At 40.2% G+C, this 19,262-nt stretch overlaps 1 protein-coding gene across 4 annotated transcripts; it reads right to left on the bottom strand.

Moving 5' to 3' along the window:
- LOC139637732 (ovochymase-2) lies at positions 1-19,095 on the bottom strand. Of its 4 annotated transcripts, XR_011694677.1 has the most exons (16): positions 14,649-19,095; positions 14,462-14,559; positions 13,421-13,518; positions 12,966-13,329; positions 12,702-12,880; positions 11,821-12,022; positions 10,451-10,483; positions 10,198-10,288; positions 9,448-9,581; positions 8,537-8,680; positions 7,955-8,079; positions 7,750-7,843; positions 7,420-7,551; positions 5,925-6,029; positions 4,192-4,321; positions 1,551-1,689 (listed from the first exon to the last, which is right to left on the bottom strand). XR_011694677.1 is itself a non-coding variant. In XM_071506594.1 (15 exons), the coding sequence occupies exons 5-15, from the start codon at positions 12,750-12,752 to the stop codon at positions 1,529-1,531; spliced, it is 1,272 nt and encodes a 423-aa protein (XP_071362695.1). In that variant the 5' UTR covers positions 12,753-12,880; positions 12,966-13,329; positions 13,421-13,518; positions 14,462-14,559; positions 14,649-19,095; the 3' UTR covers positions 1-1,528. The 4 variants fall into 4 exon arrangements, 3 of the variants coding, with proteins under 3 accessions (XP_071362695.1, XP_071362699.1, XP_071362713.1); XM_071506594.1 differs by lacking the exon at positions 4,192-4,321 and having other exon boundaries at positions 1-1,689; XM_071506598.1 differs by lacking the exon at positions 4,192-4,321 and having other exon boundaries at positions 1-1,689; positions 14,462-19,095.
- Between the last annotated feature and the right edge of the window lie 167 nt (positions 19,096-19,262).

The raw sequence follows: 19,262 nt of genomic DNA, 5'->3' as shown, positions 1-19,262 counted from the left end.
TTTTTAAAATAATTAGCATTTTATTAAATGGTGGAAAAGTCAGTTATCAAGTAAATAAATAAATAACTGAGAATCAAAGAGGCATGTGAGCTCTTAGAGATTACAGACATTTCTGATGTCACAATGTTTGAGTGACTTAAGTTCATAATATAAGCATGTTTTTGAACAGTTTAGAGAGGAGCAGTGGTGGAGGAAGTATTCATATTCTCCAATTCAGTAAAAGTAGTAATACCAAACTCTAAAGATACAATCAAAGTACATAAGTAAAATTAGAAAAATGCACTTAAAGTATCAAAAGTACAGAAAATGGCCCCTTTGACTGTTTAACTATTATATATTTTTCACTAGATTGTTCCTACTAATTCATTCATATGTATTTTGATATGCATTTTAATATTATGGTTGGCTATAATTGAGCTGATTTTCAACTATACTGTTGAGCAGTTTAATCTACGATGATGCATCATATTTTATAAGCTGTGTGTATGTGAATACAATTTTAATTTCTAAATTAACTTGTGACAAATACTGTCAAATAAATGTAGGGGAGAAAAAAGTACACCTCTGAAATATAAAAATAAAAAGTTGTATCAATTGGAAATATTCAAGTAAAATACAAATAACTATAAAAAAAAAACAAAAAAACAACTGTACAGAGTTAAATTCCAGCACTGGAGAGAAGATAGATATTTAACAAATGTGACATAAGTGTGAGGTAGGTGTAATGTGCTTTTAAATACATGGAAAGCTTGTGGAGTAGTTCAGCTAATTAAAAAAATGAAAATTCCCAATATGATGATTTGGTAAAAAGAAAAATATATCCAGATATTTGTGTTTGGGGGGAAAATAAACGAGACTAAGAAAGTACATAGGCACAGCGGTGCTTTGAGCTAAATGCTAATATCAGCATAGCACCATGCTCACAATGACACTACTGGGAGGACAATTTGGTATTAGGCTAAGCTTTGGTATTTATTTTCTCAATAACCAATGAACCAAAAGCTACAATAAGCTGGCTGCACAGTGCACACCTCCCACTAACCAGAGTCAGCTGTAACACCTTAACACCATGTGCTGTATTTCAAACAATGTGAAAACTGGTTAACAAGTGAGCAGAGAAGTGGGAATGGTTAAAGTAACAGTTGAAATGTCCACTCTCTAGCAGAATGAACTAGACCAAACTAAATAAAAAAAAACATAAAAAGAGATTATGCTTAAATGTCAACAGTACCAGCATCACTATATCTTGTATAAAAAAAATTGTAACAATAAACATGTTTGGTCTGGATGGTTTTTGGTTTTATTCCAATCTCCAACTTTCATTGGATCTAAAGTGTTACATTCTCTGAATCCTGCTCAGCCTTCATATAAAACAAAAATACCTTTCTACTGTCTAACAACTCTACCTCCAGCCTCTGTAACAGTCATCCTCATCTGAGCTTAATGCACCAATATACCACCAGTGTAATTCCACATTTTACACATGTTCAAATGCACAGTATGCTTGTCCAGAGGCCTCCATCTGTGACTACTCAGTCCCTGAGGATTCTCCACTATAGTCTTCATCATCTGAACCCATGTCCATATGCAGTCTGGGATCCTCTGGAGTCCTCTGATCCATGTCACCCTGGTAGGACAGGGCTCTGCTGGTGGACTGCTGCACATCTGGGTCAGCGAGATCCATGTTCACTAAAACACAGAGAACTCAGTAAATACTAATACTGTAATACTGTAGGAGGCAGCCATTGTCTCAAAATAAATCAAGGTTATTGGATAAAACAGGATAAAGCTCGATAAAGCCAGGCATAAAGTGGAGGCCGGCTGTACCTCATCCCTCTCACTACACCTGTATTATCATAAACATTATTGTTGAATACAAACAAAAAGGCATCTAATATCAAAATTATCTTGCAAATTATTTAACACAGATATAAACTGAACAGTTTATCTGTTATATTTTGAAAGGAAAGTAGTGTCTACACACTCTCTAAACAGACTACACAACCGGACCATGTCTGCACAGTAAATATTCAGATGGGTGACAAAGGAAGGACCAACATAAAGTGTCTTAGTAAAGTGTTCAAATTTATCAGTTCAGCTTCTTTGTATGTCTCATAAAATAAGGAAGAGAAAGATCTTTTTTCTTTTCTTTTGTTTAGACAATGACCAACAAGTTCATCCGTATCATCAGGCACTGATCCACAGGGGAGCTGCTTCGTTTGTTAGCACCAGACAGCGGAAGTCACACTACAGCTCAGCCCCCAGTGGGAACATGTAGTCTGTATGAATTTTTGCCTTGTAAAAGCAGCACAAACAAAGGTTGAATTAACATTAAAATTAACATTAAAATTAACATTAACATTAACATTAACATTAACATTAACATTAACATTAACATTAACATTAACATTAACAGTGGTTGAATTCCATGTAGATGTGTCCGTTTCAAGGTCTTGGTCGTTTAGATGCTGGCTAACTGCCATTCTCATTTAAATGAGAATATATTTTAAAGCTTCTTCATGGGACTTTGTAATTTTTTCCACTGGTTTCACTTCAGTTCCTATAAAGCGTCACCAGAGGGTGCCCTGTAGCACAAACATGTGTCCTTTCATACTGTATGGCAGTCCAACAGCTCCCTATCATTTTCTACTGACGGCAACACCAAGAGTGGTTATAAAATGATATCAAAAAGCACAAGCATGCAATAAATGACTACTTTTATCACTATTGAGCATAAGTTATTGTTATCACAGCCACTTTAGGGCAGTGGTTCCTAATCTGGGCTTCAGGACCCTCTTATGAGGTCATAAAATAAATCTTAGCAGTTGTGAGATGGTTGGCAAGAGATGGAAACAAAATTGCTGGTTACTGGATCACAGAGAAGGACAAATCCCCCTTTGACCAGAATCTTTAGAAAAATGCAACCTGTGGAAATGGCTCACGAGTAGACCTAACTTCACATAAACATAACTGAATCAAAATGGTTGGGAACCATGGTTTTAGTGTCTCTACAATGTGGAATGAATATTAGGCAGATACACAATATTCCTCTGGAGTTGAATATCACGATGAAGAGGAAATAGAGTGAAATAATACTATATTTTGGGGAAGAACATGAGCTGTGTGGCCATAACAATGGGTGTCTTGCTACATCATGTGATATTCATGACTGTCTGGTGGATGTCAGGCGTGTGTTGTGTTCACTTGCATTTTGACAGGCTGGTAAAACACATAACTATTATTTGGCTCAGGGTACATCTTTACCATAAGCCTTGTTCTTGATTTGGGAGATTATAAAATAAATTAAGATAAATCTAAAAGGAACATACACATTGTATACTGCGTGTGTGCAAATGAAAACAAATGAATGTCTTCTGATCGAAGTGATGCGAATAGTTAACATGTGTTTAGAGTTGAAGATTGTGTCTGAAATCTATACTGATATTATTTAGTGCACTATTTGTTTGAGTGTACTAACAATATTTTTATGTTAACAATAATTGTATTTGTTGGTAACATTACTTTTTTATGCTAACATTACATTTGTTTATTCTAACATTACATTTTTTATGCTAACGCTGCTTTTTAATGCTATTACTTTTGTTTATAATGCTAACATTACTTTTGTTTATTCTAACATTACCATTGTTTGCTAACATTACTAATTTTTTATTACTTTTGTTTATGCTAATGTTTCTTGAGTGAAGGGGGGGCTTTTGTGCTTTTAACCCATGCTGCCTATTGATGGTTTGGTCTAAACATCACATTTTTCCTACTTAGAAGAGTTTACTTTGTGTTGTCTTGGTCAGCAGTATAAACACTACTGGAACTCCATGGCTCATGTTAGTAAAATGGTTTTGGAAATGTGAGGATGAGGGCCATGTACCTCTAAACAGTCATTTTACCGGTTTGAGCAAGTTGCTTTATTCTAAAAACAGAAAATTTCCATATTTAAGCTTTGGTGATGTTTTAAAGCTAAAGAGTTCTGCATAAGTGGATTCACATTTTCTAAACTAAGTCTATTCATGAGACCCTTCATCTTAATGCATGCATCAAAGGGCAAAATCAAACACAAGAAATAAATATGTATATTTATACATCATTATATTCCCATGAATCTAGCCTTGTGGTGCTTTTGTTTGTAATATTTCTAAATTTAAGTTTTCATTGATACCGTATCTACACACTTACAGATACAAAGCGAGTGAGGTGTACAGTAGTTTCCTTGACTGCACTTTGCCTGTTCTGAGTCATTGCGCACACTGCTGGGCAGAGCTTCCACTTTCACACGCTTGGCACAAGAGGTACGGAGGGAAAAAGCCTAAAGACAGCAGCATCACAGCCCCGAGGGAAATGGGTGTGGTGAGGGTGAACCGTGGAGACACGCACACACACACACACAGACAGACAGCGAGAGAGAACTGATGGGTTTACAACAAAAGAGGATGCTGACAAACACAGGGGGGAGACAGAGAGGACAAACAGATGACGAAAAACAGACTGCTGAAAGGGACGAGTCAGATGAAGGGGCCAGAAGAGAGAGCGGAGAGAGAAATAAAGGACAGGAAAAAGCTGACTTCTTCAGATGGGAGTTGTGAGAAATTCACAGCCTCATGAAATGAGACTGTCACTCTTGTTATGTGGAAACCCACCAGACTATATAACCCAGTTTGACTCCTAATTCAAAGCGTATAAGGAAACACAGATGAATAACAAATTGCTGTGGAACAGTAGAAGAGTAGTAGAAGAGCATGAAAGTAGTTCACAGAGGAAATGAGAGAGAATATAAGTGGACTGCTCTTTCTTTAAAGGAAACACACAGCTGTAGCCACCTGTTTCTCAGGTCCCGTTGTCACCACTGGCAGCCTGTTGAAAGATTTTCTCTCTCAGGAAGGGATAAAGGTGAGCAGAAATGTTTCTACTGGTTCAGAGTACAGAGACCACAGGAGGCAGATGAAGATCACAGATAAACTACACAAGGCTCAATATCAGTCTTTGCAGGGTGATATTTTTGAATGGAGGAAACTCAAAGCTGATATTTTGTGCCAGTATTCGCTATTTCTACATTTGACCAGCTTAATGCCAGAAATGATTAGAGAAGTTGAAAAGTAATCAGCACCCTTTCCAAATATTTAGTTCATGAAAGCTCGACACTGGAATCTAGAATAAGCAACAACCATATTGCTAGTGTTGTTGTCTTAATGCTGAGGCTCTGATTCAATTTTAAAGTAGCTGAAAGTGGAGCTGACAACAAAAGCACACAGCTCGTGTGTTAGTGTTAGTTCAGCGACAGAAGTGAGATTTTTCCCCTCCCATGGAGACACAGACTGAATTATTCTTTTGTATCATTTGTGGAACAGCTTGCACTTCCACATTTAGGACTTGTTTCTCAGAAAACACTGAGAAAAGGACAGAGGAGAGAAAAGAGAGACAAATATAATCTGTATTATAACAAAAACAGACAGAATTTTTCAGCAGCTCAAAGTAAAAGTTTTATATTCAATATATGATATATTTACAAAGACAGATATGTTAAAATCAATACTTGGGATTTTGTGACTGTGAGGTAGTTTTAACGGATCTTATGTGCCAGTCAGCTGTTAATATATCGCTGAAGGCCTCTCACGTCTCAGTTGTAACTCCAGTGTTACATGTCCCATTGCTGCTCTAAATGCCACTTAGGCTGCTTTATTAGGCTCCTAAAACCCACTGATGGACAATTCTATCAGAGCTGAGACAAACAGAGAGACTGACTGTCTCAAACAGTTGTTTCTCTGCATTCTGTCAAAGATTTTCTTTTCTTTATTGTAACATTAATTCACTCAGGGAGTTGACTTTAGCCACATGCTTAACACTGGCTGCTTCTGAGTACCAAGCATGTGCACAGTTGTTCACTCTGAATCTGAGATTTAACAAACACCAACCATTTGACGCTTTGCGTTGCTGGTCAGCCGTCAGTTCGTCCTGGTGACGTCTCCAAGCGCCGCCCTGACCCTCTACACCAGGTCTGTCCTCATTATGGTGGAGATCTGCAGAAAAGAGGAGAATTCAGTGTTTGTATATTTTATTTAGTATTTATTTCGATTGAGCTTTATTTTAGTTTTAGTTTAGCTGTTGTTCAGTCTGGGTTTGGTGTTTTTTGCATGTTTGGTAGGGGCGATGTTTTTACAGGTAGCACAGATTCAGAACAGCTTGTAAAATGTTTGGTGTGTTGTGTGGGTTGTCCCAGCAGCCTGGTGGTTCAGGTGCACACCGTACCATGTCCACGGCTTCACTGCTGGCCCTGATTTGTATGTCACACCCCTCTCTATCCCCATGTTTCCTGTCTCTAAACTGAAAAAAAAAAAAAAACTAAAGTAATCTTTAAAAAATGCCTTGTGTAATACAAAAAACATTTATTTCAGTGACAGCCCCCGACTAAGCCTAAGATTTAATTATTACGATTATTATTATTTACGTTACAAAAGACAAAAAATCTACACCTGTTTTTTTATTTTTGATTATTCTTTCCAAGGTGTTGTGACCTGTGGTTCCTACCGTCATGGAGGGATTTTAAAAAAAAGAAAATATTTTTTGCATTCTCCTCCTCCACAGAAACAGCTAGTGAGTGGGTCCATTCCAGTTACAATACACTGCCTGTTCAGGGAAAACTATGCTCAGATACTACAGAGGGAGGACAGGTGATGTGACAGTTTACCTGACGCATTTATTGCTCAGCACACTTTTCAAAAGGCCAAGCTCTGACAGTACACAGACACTAGCCATGGGCCCAGCTGCTCTGTCCGGCTGTGCTGGTTGAAGGCTGTGAATATGGTTATTGCTCAGACTACAGCTTCATTTCTGGTTGCTATGGATGCAGCTATGGTAGCTGTACTGCGCTTATGCCTTACTTCCCCTATTAACATTCACCAATAGAGCACAGCCACAGCCACACAGGATGTGAACCTGCGGTGCTTCTATCAGATATGACTGATGTGTTACCAGTACACCACGGGAGTTCAGAGACACAGTAGAGTCACTACATCACTTTGCCAACCATGTCAATTCACTGTTCAAACCCAAACTCATATGGCTACAGCAACCAACGGCCAAAGCTATGTCATCCCATGGCTATACTTAAATAAGAAAAGAAAAAATACAACCGCTACACAAACTGTTTTTTTTCCTCCTAATTTTCTGAAAATCTTTTTTTTTTCATGTGAAATACTAGAGGGTTTCAGGTTTCATCGTCTGAGAGGGGAATGTGATAAACATCAGAGGCTCAAAAGACCTCACACTGAAACCTAAAGTGAAGCACTTCAGTCAGCAAGAGATCCCCACACACACACACACACACACACACACACACACACACACACAGATTCACTAGTCGGGAAAAGTAGATTTCACACTCATCAAACATGCATACTGTACACGTACCTGCACGGCTGATGAATGTTAGCGCCGCTCTGAAGCCTCTATGTGTGATGCTGCTGTCTGAAACGAACTGAAGCACCATAACACTGCGGTAGGACAGGACAGGAGGAGGAACGCTGCTGCCACACAGCACCGCTACACAAGACACGACAAAATGAACCTCTTACTGCAGGTGCTGCGACATTATTTTTGAATCAAAAACAATGCAACAAAGACAGAGAAGAGACACAGACAAAAACAAAAGACAAAGAAAAAGAAGATAAAAATATGTGCAACTGGATTTGGAATGTTGTGTTTTTGATTGAGCTCTGGCGCCCACTTCATCCATCCTACCTATCTCCTCTGTTTGCTCCACGTCTCCCAGGACAGTGAGGGAATCATACAAACATCTGTCCGACTCCTCCAGCTCAATATCAGCAAACTCGAGCTGAAACACGACACAATTATCAGCCTCTGATCACCCATCAGTCTGGGACAAAACTGTATGATAAAGTTACATTTAGTGGACTAGTGTCAGGCGGAAAGATTAGTGTGTCACCTTGACAACGTGACCCCGTGGAGCATAGATGACCCAGCGGAGGATGCAGTCATTACTGTAGGATTGTGGGTAATTTGGGCTGTGGACAACAGTCTGATCTTCAACCACAACAACTGTGCCGCATCCTGATTGCACACACACACACACACACACACGCACAAACATCATGCCACAGAAGACAAACCAGGTTCACACAAACACACACACTCATATGCACATTGAGAATAAGAGACTCATTAATAACAACTGGGTTCATCCTCTCTACTACTACTCAGTACATATCTGTGTGTGTGTGTGTGTGTGCATGTCTTGTGCAGCTCATTATTGTGTCATGGGACATCTGCCGGCACAACTCCCAGGATGCTACGAGATCCAAATCAACAGACACAACGGAGGGTGACACCGTGCATGTACTAATGTGTGTACAGCATAAAGCAGGTATATACACTCTAAGCTAAGTGATGGACGCACAGCAGAGTGTGTGTCAGTCTGCCATGCTGTGCTGAACATGGTATTAAATACATAGATATATTGTGTTCGGCTGTGTTTGTGTGTGTTTGTATTGTATGTTTTGTTTCCCACCAGGGTCAGAGTGTCCCTGGACAGCACGATGCCTCATGACAAAGCCACTTCCTGCTCTGCTGATGTCAGAGGAGAAGAGAAGTGTTGCATTCTCAGAAGGAATTAGAAGCACTGGGATGCGTAAGACACTTCCACAGAATATTCCTGTAAAAACAAACAACCAAAGGAGGGAAATATATGGTGTCATATAGCAGGTTTTAGCTTTGTAAACAGATCTCATGGATCTTATTTGTAGAATTAGTAGGTTTTTTGGTTCCTTTCATTTTAAGGAATAATTCAACATAATGGGAACAGACGTGGAGTCAGAGAATATGAAAAAGGAAAGCTTGTTGTTTTAGGGGGAGTCATGTGCTGGAACTATTTCTTGCCAAACAACCAGACATAGTTACCCCAAAGTGTTGTTGTCGAGAGATCAAACTTAGAAAACATAAAATAATTCCAGCAAGTTACTACATCATATCATAAACAGTCGTTTTTACATTTATATCAACATGCATATAAGGACACACACTACCTTTACTCTATGAACTGTCATGCACAAAACAACTTCAAAATTTACACATAAGACAAACTAAAAAGTCTGCACACTCTGACTTATGCAGAAAATATTGCTGAATATATAAAATAAGAACAATAGACACTGTATATTTTTTTACTTGCTGTTTCCCCCTGCCTTCAGTCTTTATACCAACCTGGGCTGAACCTGTTTGGCCTTCAGCTCTGCACCTAGTATAAAGCTCAGACGATGAGATAATCTTCTCATGCCACTGTCTAGAAGAAAGCAAGTATTTCCCAAAATGTTAAACTTCTCCTTGAATAATTAACCAACTTCCAGAGGTGCAGAGTGGTTCTGTCCCTGATAAATATTTACCTGATTAAACCTGCGGTCTTTGTGTGTGTTTGAAGCTCACCAACAGGCCTGTGGGTCCCGACTGACACAGTGAGTCGATCGTAGCGACAGTAAGAGTCATTCTCCAGATCAAAATGCTCAAACTCCAGCAGAAGACTATAACCTGGAGGAACACTGATACTCCACAGACACAACCTGAGGAGACACACACATGGAAATGATCTAGTTGCAAAAGGCTACTCAACATTCACGTAAATCTGAACTAAAATTCAGATATGAATTTTTACAGATTTAAAAACTAAATTACATAATTATTCAAAGGTCCCATATAATGTAAAGTGAGATTTCTTTTTTGATTTTAAAGCAGGTCTAGGTTCTATATTAATACTCTGAAAGTATCAAAGCCTCAGTCCACAGCAAAATGCACACCTGTATTCAGAAACTGAGCCGTAAAACGAGCCGTCAGGACTTCTGTAACTTTGTGATGTCACAGCAAAGCAGTCACTGCCCACAGCCATGCCCCAAGCCCAGACCACCTGGGCCAACCATCCAAGCCTTGCAGGGTTTGGTTTCTGAGTTTTTACCTGAAATCTGCTATATTTTTATTCAATCACTCAGAAAACAGTCAGCCAATCAGAAAAGGCTCAGAGCCTCTCTTCTGATTGGCTCACTGACTTGTTGTTACTATAGATCCAGAGAGAAGCCTGAGAGAGGGATTGTAAAACTACACTGAGATGGTTTTTGGTTCTTAAAACGACAAATATATCTTTTTATGGATATCATCTTTCTACTTGTGTGAAGTGTCACTCACTCATTGTTGCCATAGACATCTACAGGGCGGGCGGGATTTCTGATTACTCCCTCACTGTCAGTTACAGCCCCATCTTTCACGCTGCAGAGCCCTGACACACACACACACACACACACACACACACACACACACACACACACACACACACACACACACACAGGTACTGTGAACATCAAACAGGCATGTGAACGTGATGAAATATTGATGCAGATGATGATGAAGAGTTGCCGTGATGACAGGAAAAACAACTCACTCAATACAGTCATTCCCTGCTGCTGCTCATCAGCTGAAACAAACACAGAGAGATGAAGGAGAAATTATGAACAAGAAATACAATCTTTATTTACCAATTTATACATTATACTGTAGGAACAGTGCATTCAGAAAGTATTCAGCTCCCTTCACTTTCTTCACATTTTGTTATGTTGCAGTTTTATGCTAGAATAGTTTAAATTCATTCGTTACCTCATTAATCTATAATTCATACCATATAATGACACAACTAAAGATGTCTCTACACATTGATTGGAGTCCACCTGTGGTAAATTCAACTGATTAACAATTGACAAGCCATGAGGTGGAAGGATCTGCCTGCAGAGCTCAGAGACAGGATTATGTCACAGCAGCAATCCGGAGAAGACGACAAAACATTTCTGCTGCACTAAAGGATCCCGAGAGCACAGTGACCTCCATAATTCTGAAATGGAAGAAGTTTGGAACAACCAGGATTCTTCATAGAGCTGGCTGCTCAGCCAAACTCAGCAACTGGGGGAGAATGTCCTTTGTAAGAGATGTGCCTAAGTAGAGTTGTTTACTGTCTAATATTTTCTCTTCCTTTATCCGCTGTTGTAATTGAGTCATTGAGCAACACACAGAATCCCCAACCGCCCTAAAGAAGCTGCTCAGCCTTGGATCTCAGTGTGCAAATTCTAAAGCTGCTCTAATCAAATGTTTTTATATTAACAAAGGATTAAATAACTATGTTCAATGTGAGGGCCGTCACAACTTTTATGTTCTGGTTCACTCTCATTAACCTTGTGTTCAGATGCATCAGGCAAAAAATAATAATAAATAAAAATAAACACACTGTTCACTAACTGCCCACCACTAAACAGCAGACACACAAAGAGCTGCTGAACATAGACATTTTTCTCAGGAGCTGGTGACCAAAAACAGAGCTATTAGAAGAATGAACATTTACATTTGTCAGGTGGCCAGTGATACGGCTACAAAAAAATAATTTTAAAAAAATCATGAATGCAGGTTTAAGATCAGTATTAAAATGAAAGATAATAAATCAGTTTTATTTGATCTGACAAGCTATCAAATAGAAGCTCAGGAAAGTGTCACTTGTCTACATGTGGAAACATAACTCTAACTCTACCACAACCCAGACATTTAATTTTCAACCGGTCATCTGACTAATTATAGTCACCTGGTTTGTATCAGCATTGGATTACTCAAACACATTCTAATCATGTCATCCAGTATATGTTTAAAAACTGGACCCTAAATCATGGTTAAAAGCAGATAAACATAAATCATCTTGTGATGTGCTTATAAAGCCTCATAATGACTTCAGCCATGAAGCTTTCTGGCTCACGATGGCCTTATCTTACTTACCATCTCGCAGTTTACGCTTGATCCAGGGCAGCAGCAGCCTGACATCAGTGAAAACCCCTGGAGATCCTCTTTTGGAAGGGGGGCGGCTAATGTTGTTTCCCCAGCTCCGACCACATCCCTTACCCCAGGAAGTTACGCCCAGTGCCAGCCAGTGACCTCCGCCTGACCCTGCAGGACATACGAGAGGACCCCCTGAGTCTCCCTGGGTAGAGGATGAAGAGGGATAAGAAGCAAAAATAATGAAGTGAGGCCTCAGTAGCTCAGGCTGAACTGTGCCCTTGAACTTAATCCAGAATAACCATATAGGCCGTTTTTTTCAACCCTCTGATACGACCCAGAGGATCGTCTCTGGAAAAAGCGCCTCTACAGCAGCAGGTGTGCTGGACTTTGGTTGTCATGGTTAAAATAATGCATATCTACCTTCGTTGCCATGGTTACTACAATAACATCATGGCTTGGTTAGGTTTGGGAAAATATCGCAATTTGTTTTAAAATAAGTACTTCATCAACATTATATGAAGGTTATTGTCATGGTTACATTAATAACAATGTGGTTAACCTTGTCGAACGTTCATGGATGATAGAAGCAACATAAACTACTTCTCCCACATGGGACTCAAACACTTGTCTCCTGTACCAACGTCCTGTGTTTATTGACCCATTCATCCACAACCTCCTCTGAATGCGGACTTCGTTGCTGTCGCTCTATGTCCCTTTGCTCCTGTTATAATTACTTCAGCCGCTAGATGTCGCCTAGTAACAAAACATAACAACCTGTTGCACAAACGACCTATGGGCTCGTTTTTTTACGGGACAGTCTCGTCCCAATGGAGTGTAGCTTAATGAAAAAACAGGTAGATGTTGCAGATTTTATTTTCTACCTGGCAGGCATCTCTCCCTCCTTTCTCTGGCCCGGCACACAGAACTGTCATGGCTGCCTGGGGTCTGACTGGTCCGTGCTTCAGAACTGAACCTTTGACAGTGTGGAGGACATATTTACACTTGGCTGGTTCCACCAAGTCCAACCAGACCTCTCTCAGTACCGCAGGTATACGACCCCCTATAAAACAACAGGATAGAGTACAGTAGAAGAGATACTCCAGTCTACTTTAACGATATCTGGTGGGAGTGAGAAAACTACATACTTTCCTTTATCCTGCCCCATCCACCCACAATGCAGCTGGTTTGAGGGAGGATTTTCTCATCAGGCAAAGGGAGACATATTGGCTGGACATGGACCCCTGTTGTCAAAGCCACATATCAGCGACTTAATAAAATGTGATCAGTGTTAACATCTCTTGATCAAACAAAACTCATCATCAGAATTGAAACCTGCCCAGTTTGATGTCTTGATCCAACTCTACCAGAGCTATGTCATGGCTCATAGGCGAAGCATGATGGTACTTCTCGTGCACTGAGACATTCTTAACATGAAAGACCTGCTCCTCTTCGTCATCCACTCTCCGATCAAACTCTCCCACAGCCACTCTCACGCCACTGAGAAACTCCCTGGACAGAGGAGGAAAGAATATTCGACTCATGTCTATCTGATGTTCATACAATCAAGAATTCAGGGTACACAAGTAGGTGAGGACAGTACTGTGAGACTGATGTAAAGCAGTGTGCAGCGGTCATTATCCAGCGATCAGTCAGGATGGCCCCTCCACAGAAATGAGAGCCCTTGAACCGGAGGGAAACCTGATGGTAGACAACAAAAGCATGGGAGAAATTCAGCATTCATGCAGCTGAAATCAGGCTCATACACTACAGAGGTCAAAGGTCAGAGATGTGGAGATGAAAGCCTGATGCACGAAAAGGACCTGGATGTAATTGATTTATCATTTGCTGCAAGTATTTTTCAGTCAGTTCAGGAATAATAACGCTTCAGTAATTGGAAAGACACCATCCTCACAGCTTTTATCAAGCTAATGACACTGTCATTTAGCTCTACTGTAATGTAAGAGAAAAGTTTGAAGCTAAAATAGCCATCCCATGCTAAAATGCTTAGAGGGGAACTGAAAATTAACAACTAGCATGAATCATTAAGCATGTTGGCTTGTTACCATGCTATTGTGCCTACAGTATTGACGTCATACACACAATTCATATTTAGCTCGCAGGTTCGTGGAATATTAAAGAATTAGCATGTCGGCATACTACTGAATTCCTAGCCCTAGCAAGTAGCAAGTGAGCTGAAAAGTCATGGTCATTATGATTTATCCTCTATGACCACTTCCATGCCAATATTATCAATAATTATTATAAATAAAAATAATATTAGTGTGGATAAACTGGAGCAACTAAGTAATGTGCTGCAACATTTCCATGCAATTAGATGTTTATTATCATTATGCAAGCAGACAGTGAATCATTTTATAAAACTGTGTTGCTTTTTTTATTGAACACATCTTTTTTTCTCTGGTGCACAGGAAATAACAGTCACCAGCAAGAGCAACAGTGGTTTATCTGTAGAGGATAGAGCAAGCGGTTAGTTTGCATGGCGAGTGATATGCATCAGGGCTGAACAGACAGTGAAACCAAAAACTTCAGCGACTGAAAATGCAAATAAAACAGTGTCACTGTGCAAACATTCTCACATAAGAGCTAAAAGACCACAACCGATGATGACGGACAGACTGACCAGCCATGGGTGCGATCCATATGTGGCCTCAGACCCTCCAACCACCCTCAAAGAGTTAACCATCGGGCTCCACACATGAGGAACTCCACACTTTGAACCTGACAAGATGGAAATTCAAAACTAAATGTGTATCCATTAAAGACAAGTATGGTTGTATCCCCTGTTTGGTATCCACTCTGTCACTTACCTGTTTGAGCAGCATGGATGGCAGTGTTTACCCAGGACCAGAGAAAGAGCAGAGCGACAGTGGCCTTCATCACCGATACACACAATAAGACCGGGTCCTACTGGGGAGAGAAATGGTTTAAAGACCCTGACGTGTGTGTGTGTGTGTGTGTGTGTGTGCGAGGGGATGCTCATTTACAAGCCAAAAAACCCTGGCAGTGAGTGGTCTGCGAGTTCAAACGTCTTTTTTCAACAGAATGAACTGCAGTAGCTTCTCAATGAAAGCGTGTTCTCAAGGTCAACTGTGGCGTGGTGTGTGGAGCTCTGCCACAAAGACACAAACATCCCAGCTGCTGTAAAACAACAGTCATAAAGTGCAGACAAAGGGAGGCTGGCTGTTACTGCCGCACACGCGAACACACACGCTGACGCAGATGCAGATGAAGAGAGAGAGAAGAAAAGCAGAAAGATTAAATTAATCTCAGGTAGAAATTTAGTTGTACATCTGTCTCCTCCTGTGTTTCTGATTTTTGCTTTCATGCATTACACTTACAGCAGTTACTGTCATCCTGAGTTAAAGAGCTCAGAGAGAAAGCCTGAAAATACCAGACAATCTGTGGTAGTGTGACCTTTGAGGTGACGTTTTATAAGATGGGACACAGGAAACAGATCCCGCGCCACATTCACTAAGTGATAATTGAACTGTCGAAAGAGAATGGCGTGAGTCAGACATGTGGCTGAGGCTGGGACGTTAACAGATTTGACCCAACACTTTGGAAAATGCCATTTGTACTTACCAGGCAGCAGCTCGGTGTGAAGCACAAGTGTAGTATGGTAAAGAGAATAAAATGTCTCTTTTCTACAAACTTTCTACAAGTAACGCCTCAGTATGTGAACTGATTCTTCCATTCACTCATACAATTGTCCAGAGAAAGAAACATTTTTCTTTTAATACTGAAAAATAGATAAGCTCCTGCGACTGTGTGTCTGTTTTGTGGAGGAAAGGGCAGATGGAGCAGGAAGTAGATGTGGATCATACCACTGATTTTATTTAAAAGTCTAACCTGCAATATATGTCAATGAATATAGGTAGGTGGAGTACCTCCGATTGTGATGTGGCAAAGCTTTAAAGGGTCAGTTCAGCAAAAACTATGCTGAAAACAGCTGTCTGCTGTGCCTAGGAACAGGATCGGTGAGACTGAACTAAAACAGTAAAGTTGAGGATTGTAAAACCAAAGCAATGAGCTGAGAGAAGCTAAAAAAAACTCTTTACAGCTTTGGAGAACTGCAAATTCATTGCGGGTTTGTCACTATGAACGACTCCTTTTCATATTACACACAGTCATCTGATCCATTGTCAATGTAAAATATTATCAGGTGCAGCTTTAAGTATCTGTGGCGTAAATCTGCTCTCTGTTCATGAACTTATTAGCAGTTAAGATGTTCAGTATGTATGTGTTTGTGTTTTCTGCCTCGGGGCTCCCACTCTAAGCCCTCTAAGCCCCTGGTTCCTGTTTATGCAGCACAGTGGCCCCGGCCCCACTGGGTGTGCTCGGCTGGTTGTGACTCAGTGCTTGGCATGGTTGCTGGGACACAGTTGCCATGTGGCTGTTGCCAGGTGTTGCAGGGAGGAGCATAAAATACAGAGGGCTGCCATCGCTGTAGGACTGTTCAGTGTCTAATGGCCCGGAAAATAAATGGCCAGCTGTTAACTGATCATTCAGCCCGTTGTCTTTATTATTGTTTATTTGAAGCTGCACAAGAGAAACAGTCAAATTGATGACTAAAATAACTAAAATTATGGGATACAAAATCAAAGCTTTGACTTAATATTTCATAATTTCAAATTGTCTGAGTATTTTTTTTATTTTTAAACCTCACAACTTTTGTTTGTTTATACAGAACAAATCCAGTTTCCCTGATCCTGCTGTCCCACTTTAGTTTTAACCCACCAAAATAAGTTATGGATGGTGACAAAGTAGGAAACTCTTTAAAATTTGCTTTCACGGCTGTTGCCCCTCAACCCTCTTCACTTGCAGCAACAAACAAAAAACCCTCTCTGGTGTGAAACGATATCCAGACACAATCTCCAGCGTCATTTCGCTTAGCAACCAGACTCAAGTGAGGACAACAGATCAGACACAACAGCAATTTTGTGAACCAGTAATCATGTTACCTGTCCCTGTATGGGTTTACACAGTCAAAGGCATCATCTGATCTTCCACAGCTTTTATGCAGTAAGGACCAAAACTAAACTGCAATCAAAATCAAGTTTTGGACTTGACAGTGATTCTGAAGACGTGCAGGAGCTAAAGGTCACTGCGGCAGGGAGCTGATATAATCTTCCTCAGGGAATCACCCTTCCAGTCATTTCTAGAAAATCAAAACTGAGCCATTCAAAATGAGGACAGGCCTTTCATTCATGGAGTCGAGTATAATCCTGAATGGCAGCATTAAATCTTAATGGACCTGTTCAATAGCCTCCACTTTAATCTGGCTTCCAGATACAGTGCGTGAAGTGGAGAGACAGATCTGTTACGCACCACAGGAAACAGGTCAGCTGGACGGACTGAGACTAATGGTTCACGTGTTTCACCTGTCGATCACCGACACTGACTCATCCACTTCACTACACAGTCAAAACATTTCAAACTTGTGAAACAGGAGGGGATTAAACAGCGTTTATTCCTTCTTTTTGGTTTACAAACAAAAGGCACCATTGATTTATTGTTTTTGGAGTTTTACATTGACACCGACTGTGGCAAGAACTCCTGTTCCTCCTTCTGAGACACAACATAGTGGCCTGCAGTCATTACACTGCTCAAAGGAGGCGTCATCTCAACAACCACATGAGCAACACATTTTAATGTGAACGACAGTCTGAATGCAATCATGGAGCATTTGGACTCATGTTTCGGCCACATAACAGGAGCGGACCATAATCTTTGAGCCATAAAAACAAGTTCGAAAATGTAGGAAAGAAAAAAAGAAAGAAAAAAAAGACACCACTCCTTCTTTGATTGTAACTGATTAATACACAGGCCATCGAATCTGAAACATCCAGGAAAAAAAAAAACAGACTGGTAACATTTCTACTTCATGAAAACTACAGTGCATTAACACAGGATTAAAGCATGAAAACTTTTTTTAAATAACCATAACCTTCCTGACAGGGAAAAAAGAAAATATATTATGTACATAAACCAGTTTAAGTGTCATGTCTACATGATGTTTCCAAAAGCTGTGATCCAGTTTCCTAAAAGGCCCCAAAAACCCAGTTTCACAATCAGCCTTTTTTTACTGCGAGACACAGGGTTCTACATGAGCACAATATATTCTGCTAAAGGTAGGACATTTGGTTATTTTACAGAATTTTTTTTTTTTTTACTGTTTGTGCTCTCACTGGTTTGAAGAGGGCAGGACTTGGTTGGAAAAATGTGAGGTCACAAATTTCTGTCCACCAGTCAGGACTTGGCTGCGTCTGAATCAAAATCAGATGACAGGTCAGGCCACTGAGTGTCATTAAAATCTGATCAAACCACACCTACCGAGTCCTGCAAAGCAAAAGCAAAGCAGGTCAGCTGGGATTTTGAGTTTCAAAGTAATAGTTTAACAGTTTGGGGAAATATGCTTTAATTAGATGAGAAAACTGATGCTTATATCCATGCAATAAATGGCACTGGAGCCAGCAGATGGTTAGCTTAGCGCAAAGACTGGAAAAGACAACAAACTCTACCTCAGCACCTCTGAAGCTCACTAATGTCATCTCATTTTATCTGTACAAAAACCTGAGTGTAAACAACACATTGCGGTGTAAATGTGGATAATGTGTCAGACCATTTCTCAGCCTGGCGCAAGGTTATCAGGTAACCAGCTGAGTCTCCAGGTAGTTACTGGCTAATTAGCCTAGCTCATTAGTCAGTTTTACAGGTGCTAGTGGCTGGATTTCATTACCTTTGAACAGAGCCAGGCTAATTGTTAGCCCTTTTTTCCCCCCCAGTCTTTATGCTAAGCTAACTGGCTGCTAGCTGTAGCTTCATATTTACTGTGCTGACATGAGTTGTATTAATCTTCTCATCTAACTCTCAAATAAATGTATTTCCCAAAATTTCAAACTCTTCCTTTAACTGGTTGCTGCGCATTTAGTGATGAATATCTAAATGTGTAGGATTTGAAACCACGTTTTCAGGGGCTTTAAATTATTTGAATAAAAAGGTTCAATGTGACTAGAATTAATGCTGACGTTACTTTTGTGTAATGCCCTGTTCGATGGACAAGTCATTGGTAGATTCACTAGTTCCTGACATCAAAATCGAGAACATGAGAAGGACCTGTTCATCCATCTCACTTCTCAAATCACAAGAACGAGCTTAAAGAAAACCCTGAATTAGACGAGCCATTGCTCCCCCTCCCCCCCCCCACTATACAAGAGCATGACAAAAACCATTCACCACCACAAAACTCACCCACCCACCCACCCACCCACCCACAAAAATGGAGCTACAACAGCAAGAACTCATCGCACAGCCCTCCAATGAACAAAAGTACAGGCAATTATAATGATGTTAATTTGTTGTTTGAGGAGTCAGAGGAAGATTCTGGCTGTGCAAAAAAAGTCAGGCTGAGTTATTCTCCT

The sequence above is a fragment of the Trachinotus anak genome, unplaced genomic scaffold, assembly GCF_046630095.1.
Source record: "Trachinotus anak isolate AG129_WGS33_773 ecotype Australia unplaced genomic scaffold, CSIRO_AGI_Tana_v1 ptg000002l, whole genome shotgun sequence".
Lineage (NCBI taxonomy): Eukaryota > Metazoa > Chordata > Actinopteri > Carangiformes > Carangidae > Trachinotus > Trachinotus anak.
The sequence above is the reverse complement of the archived record's forward strand: the minus strand, read 5'-3'. Positions and strand labels throughout refer to the sequence as shown.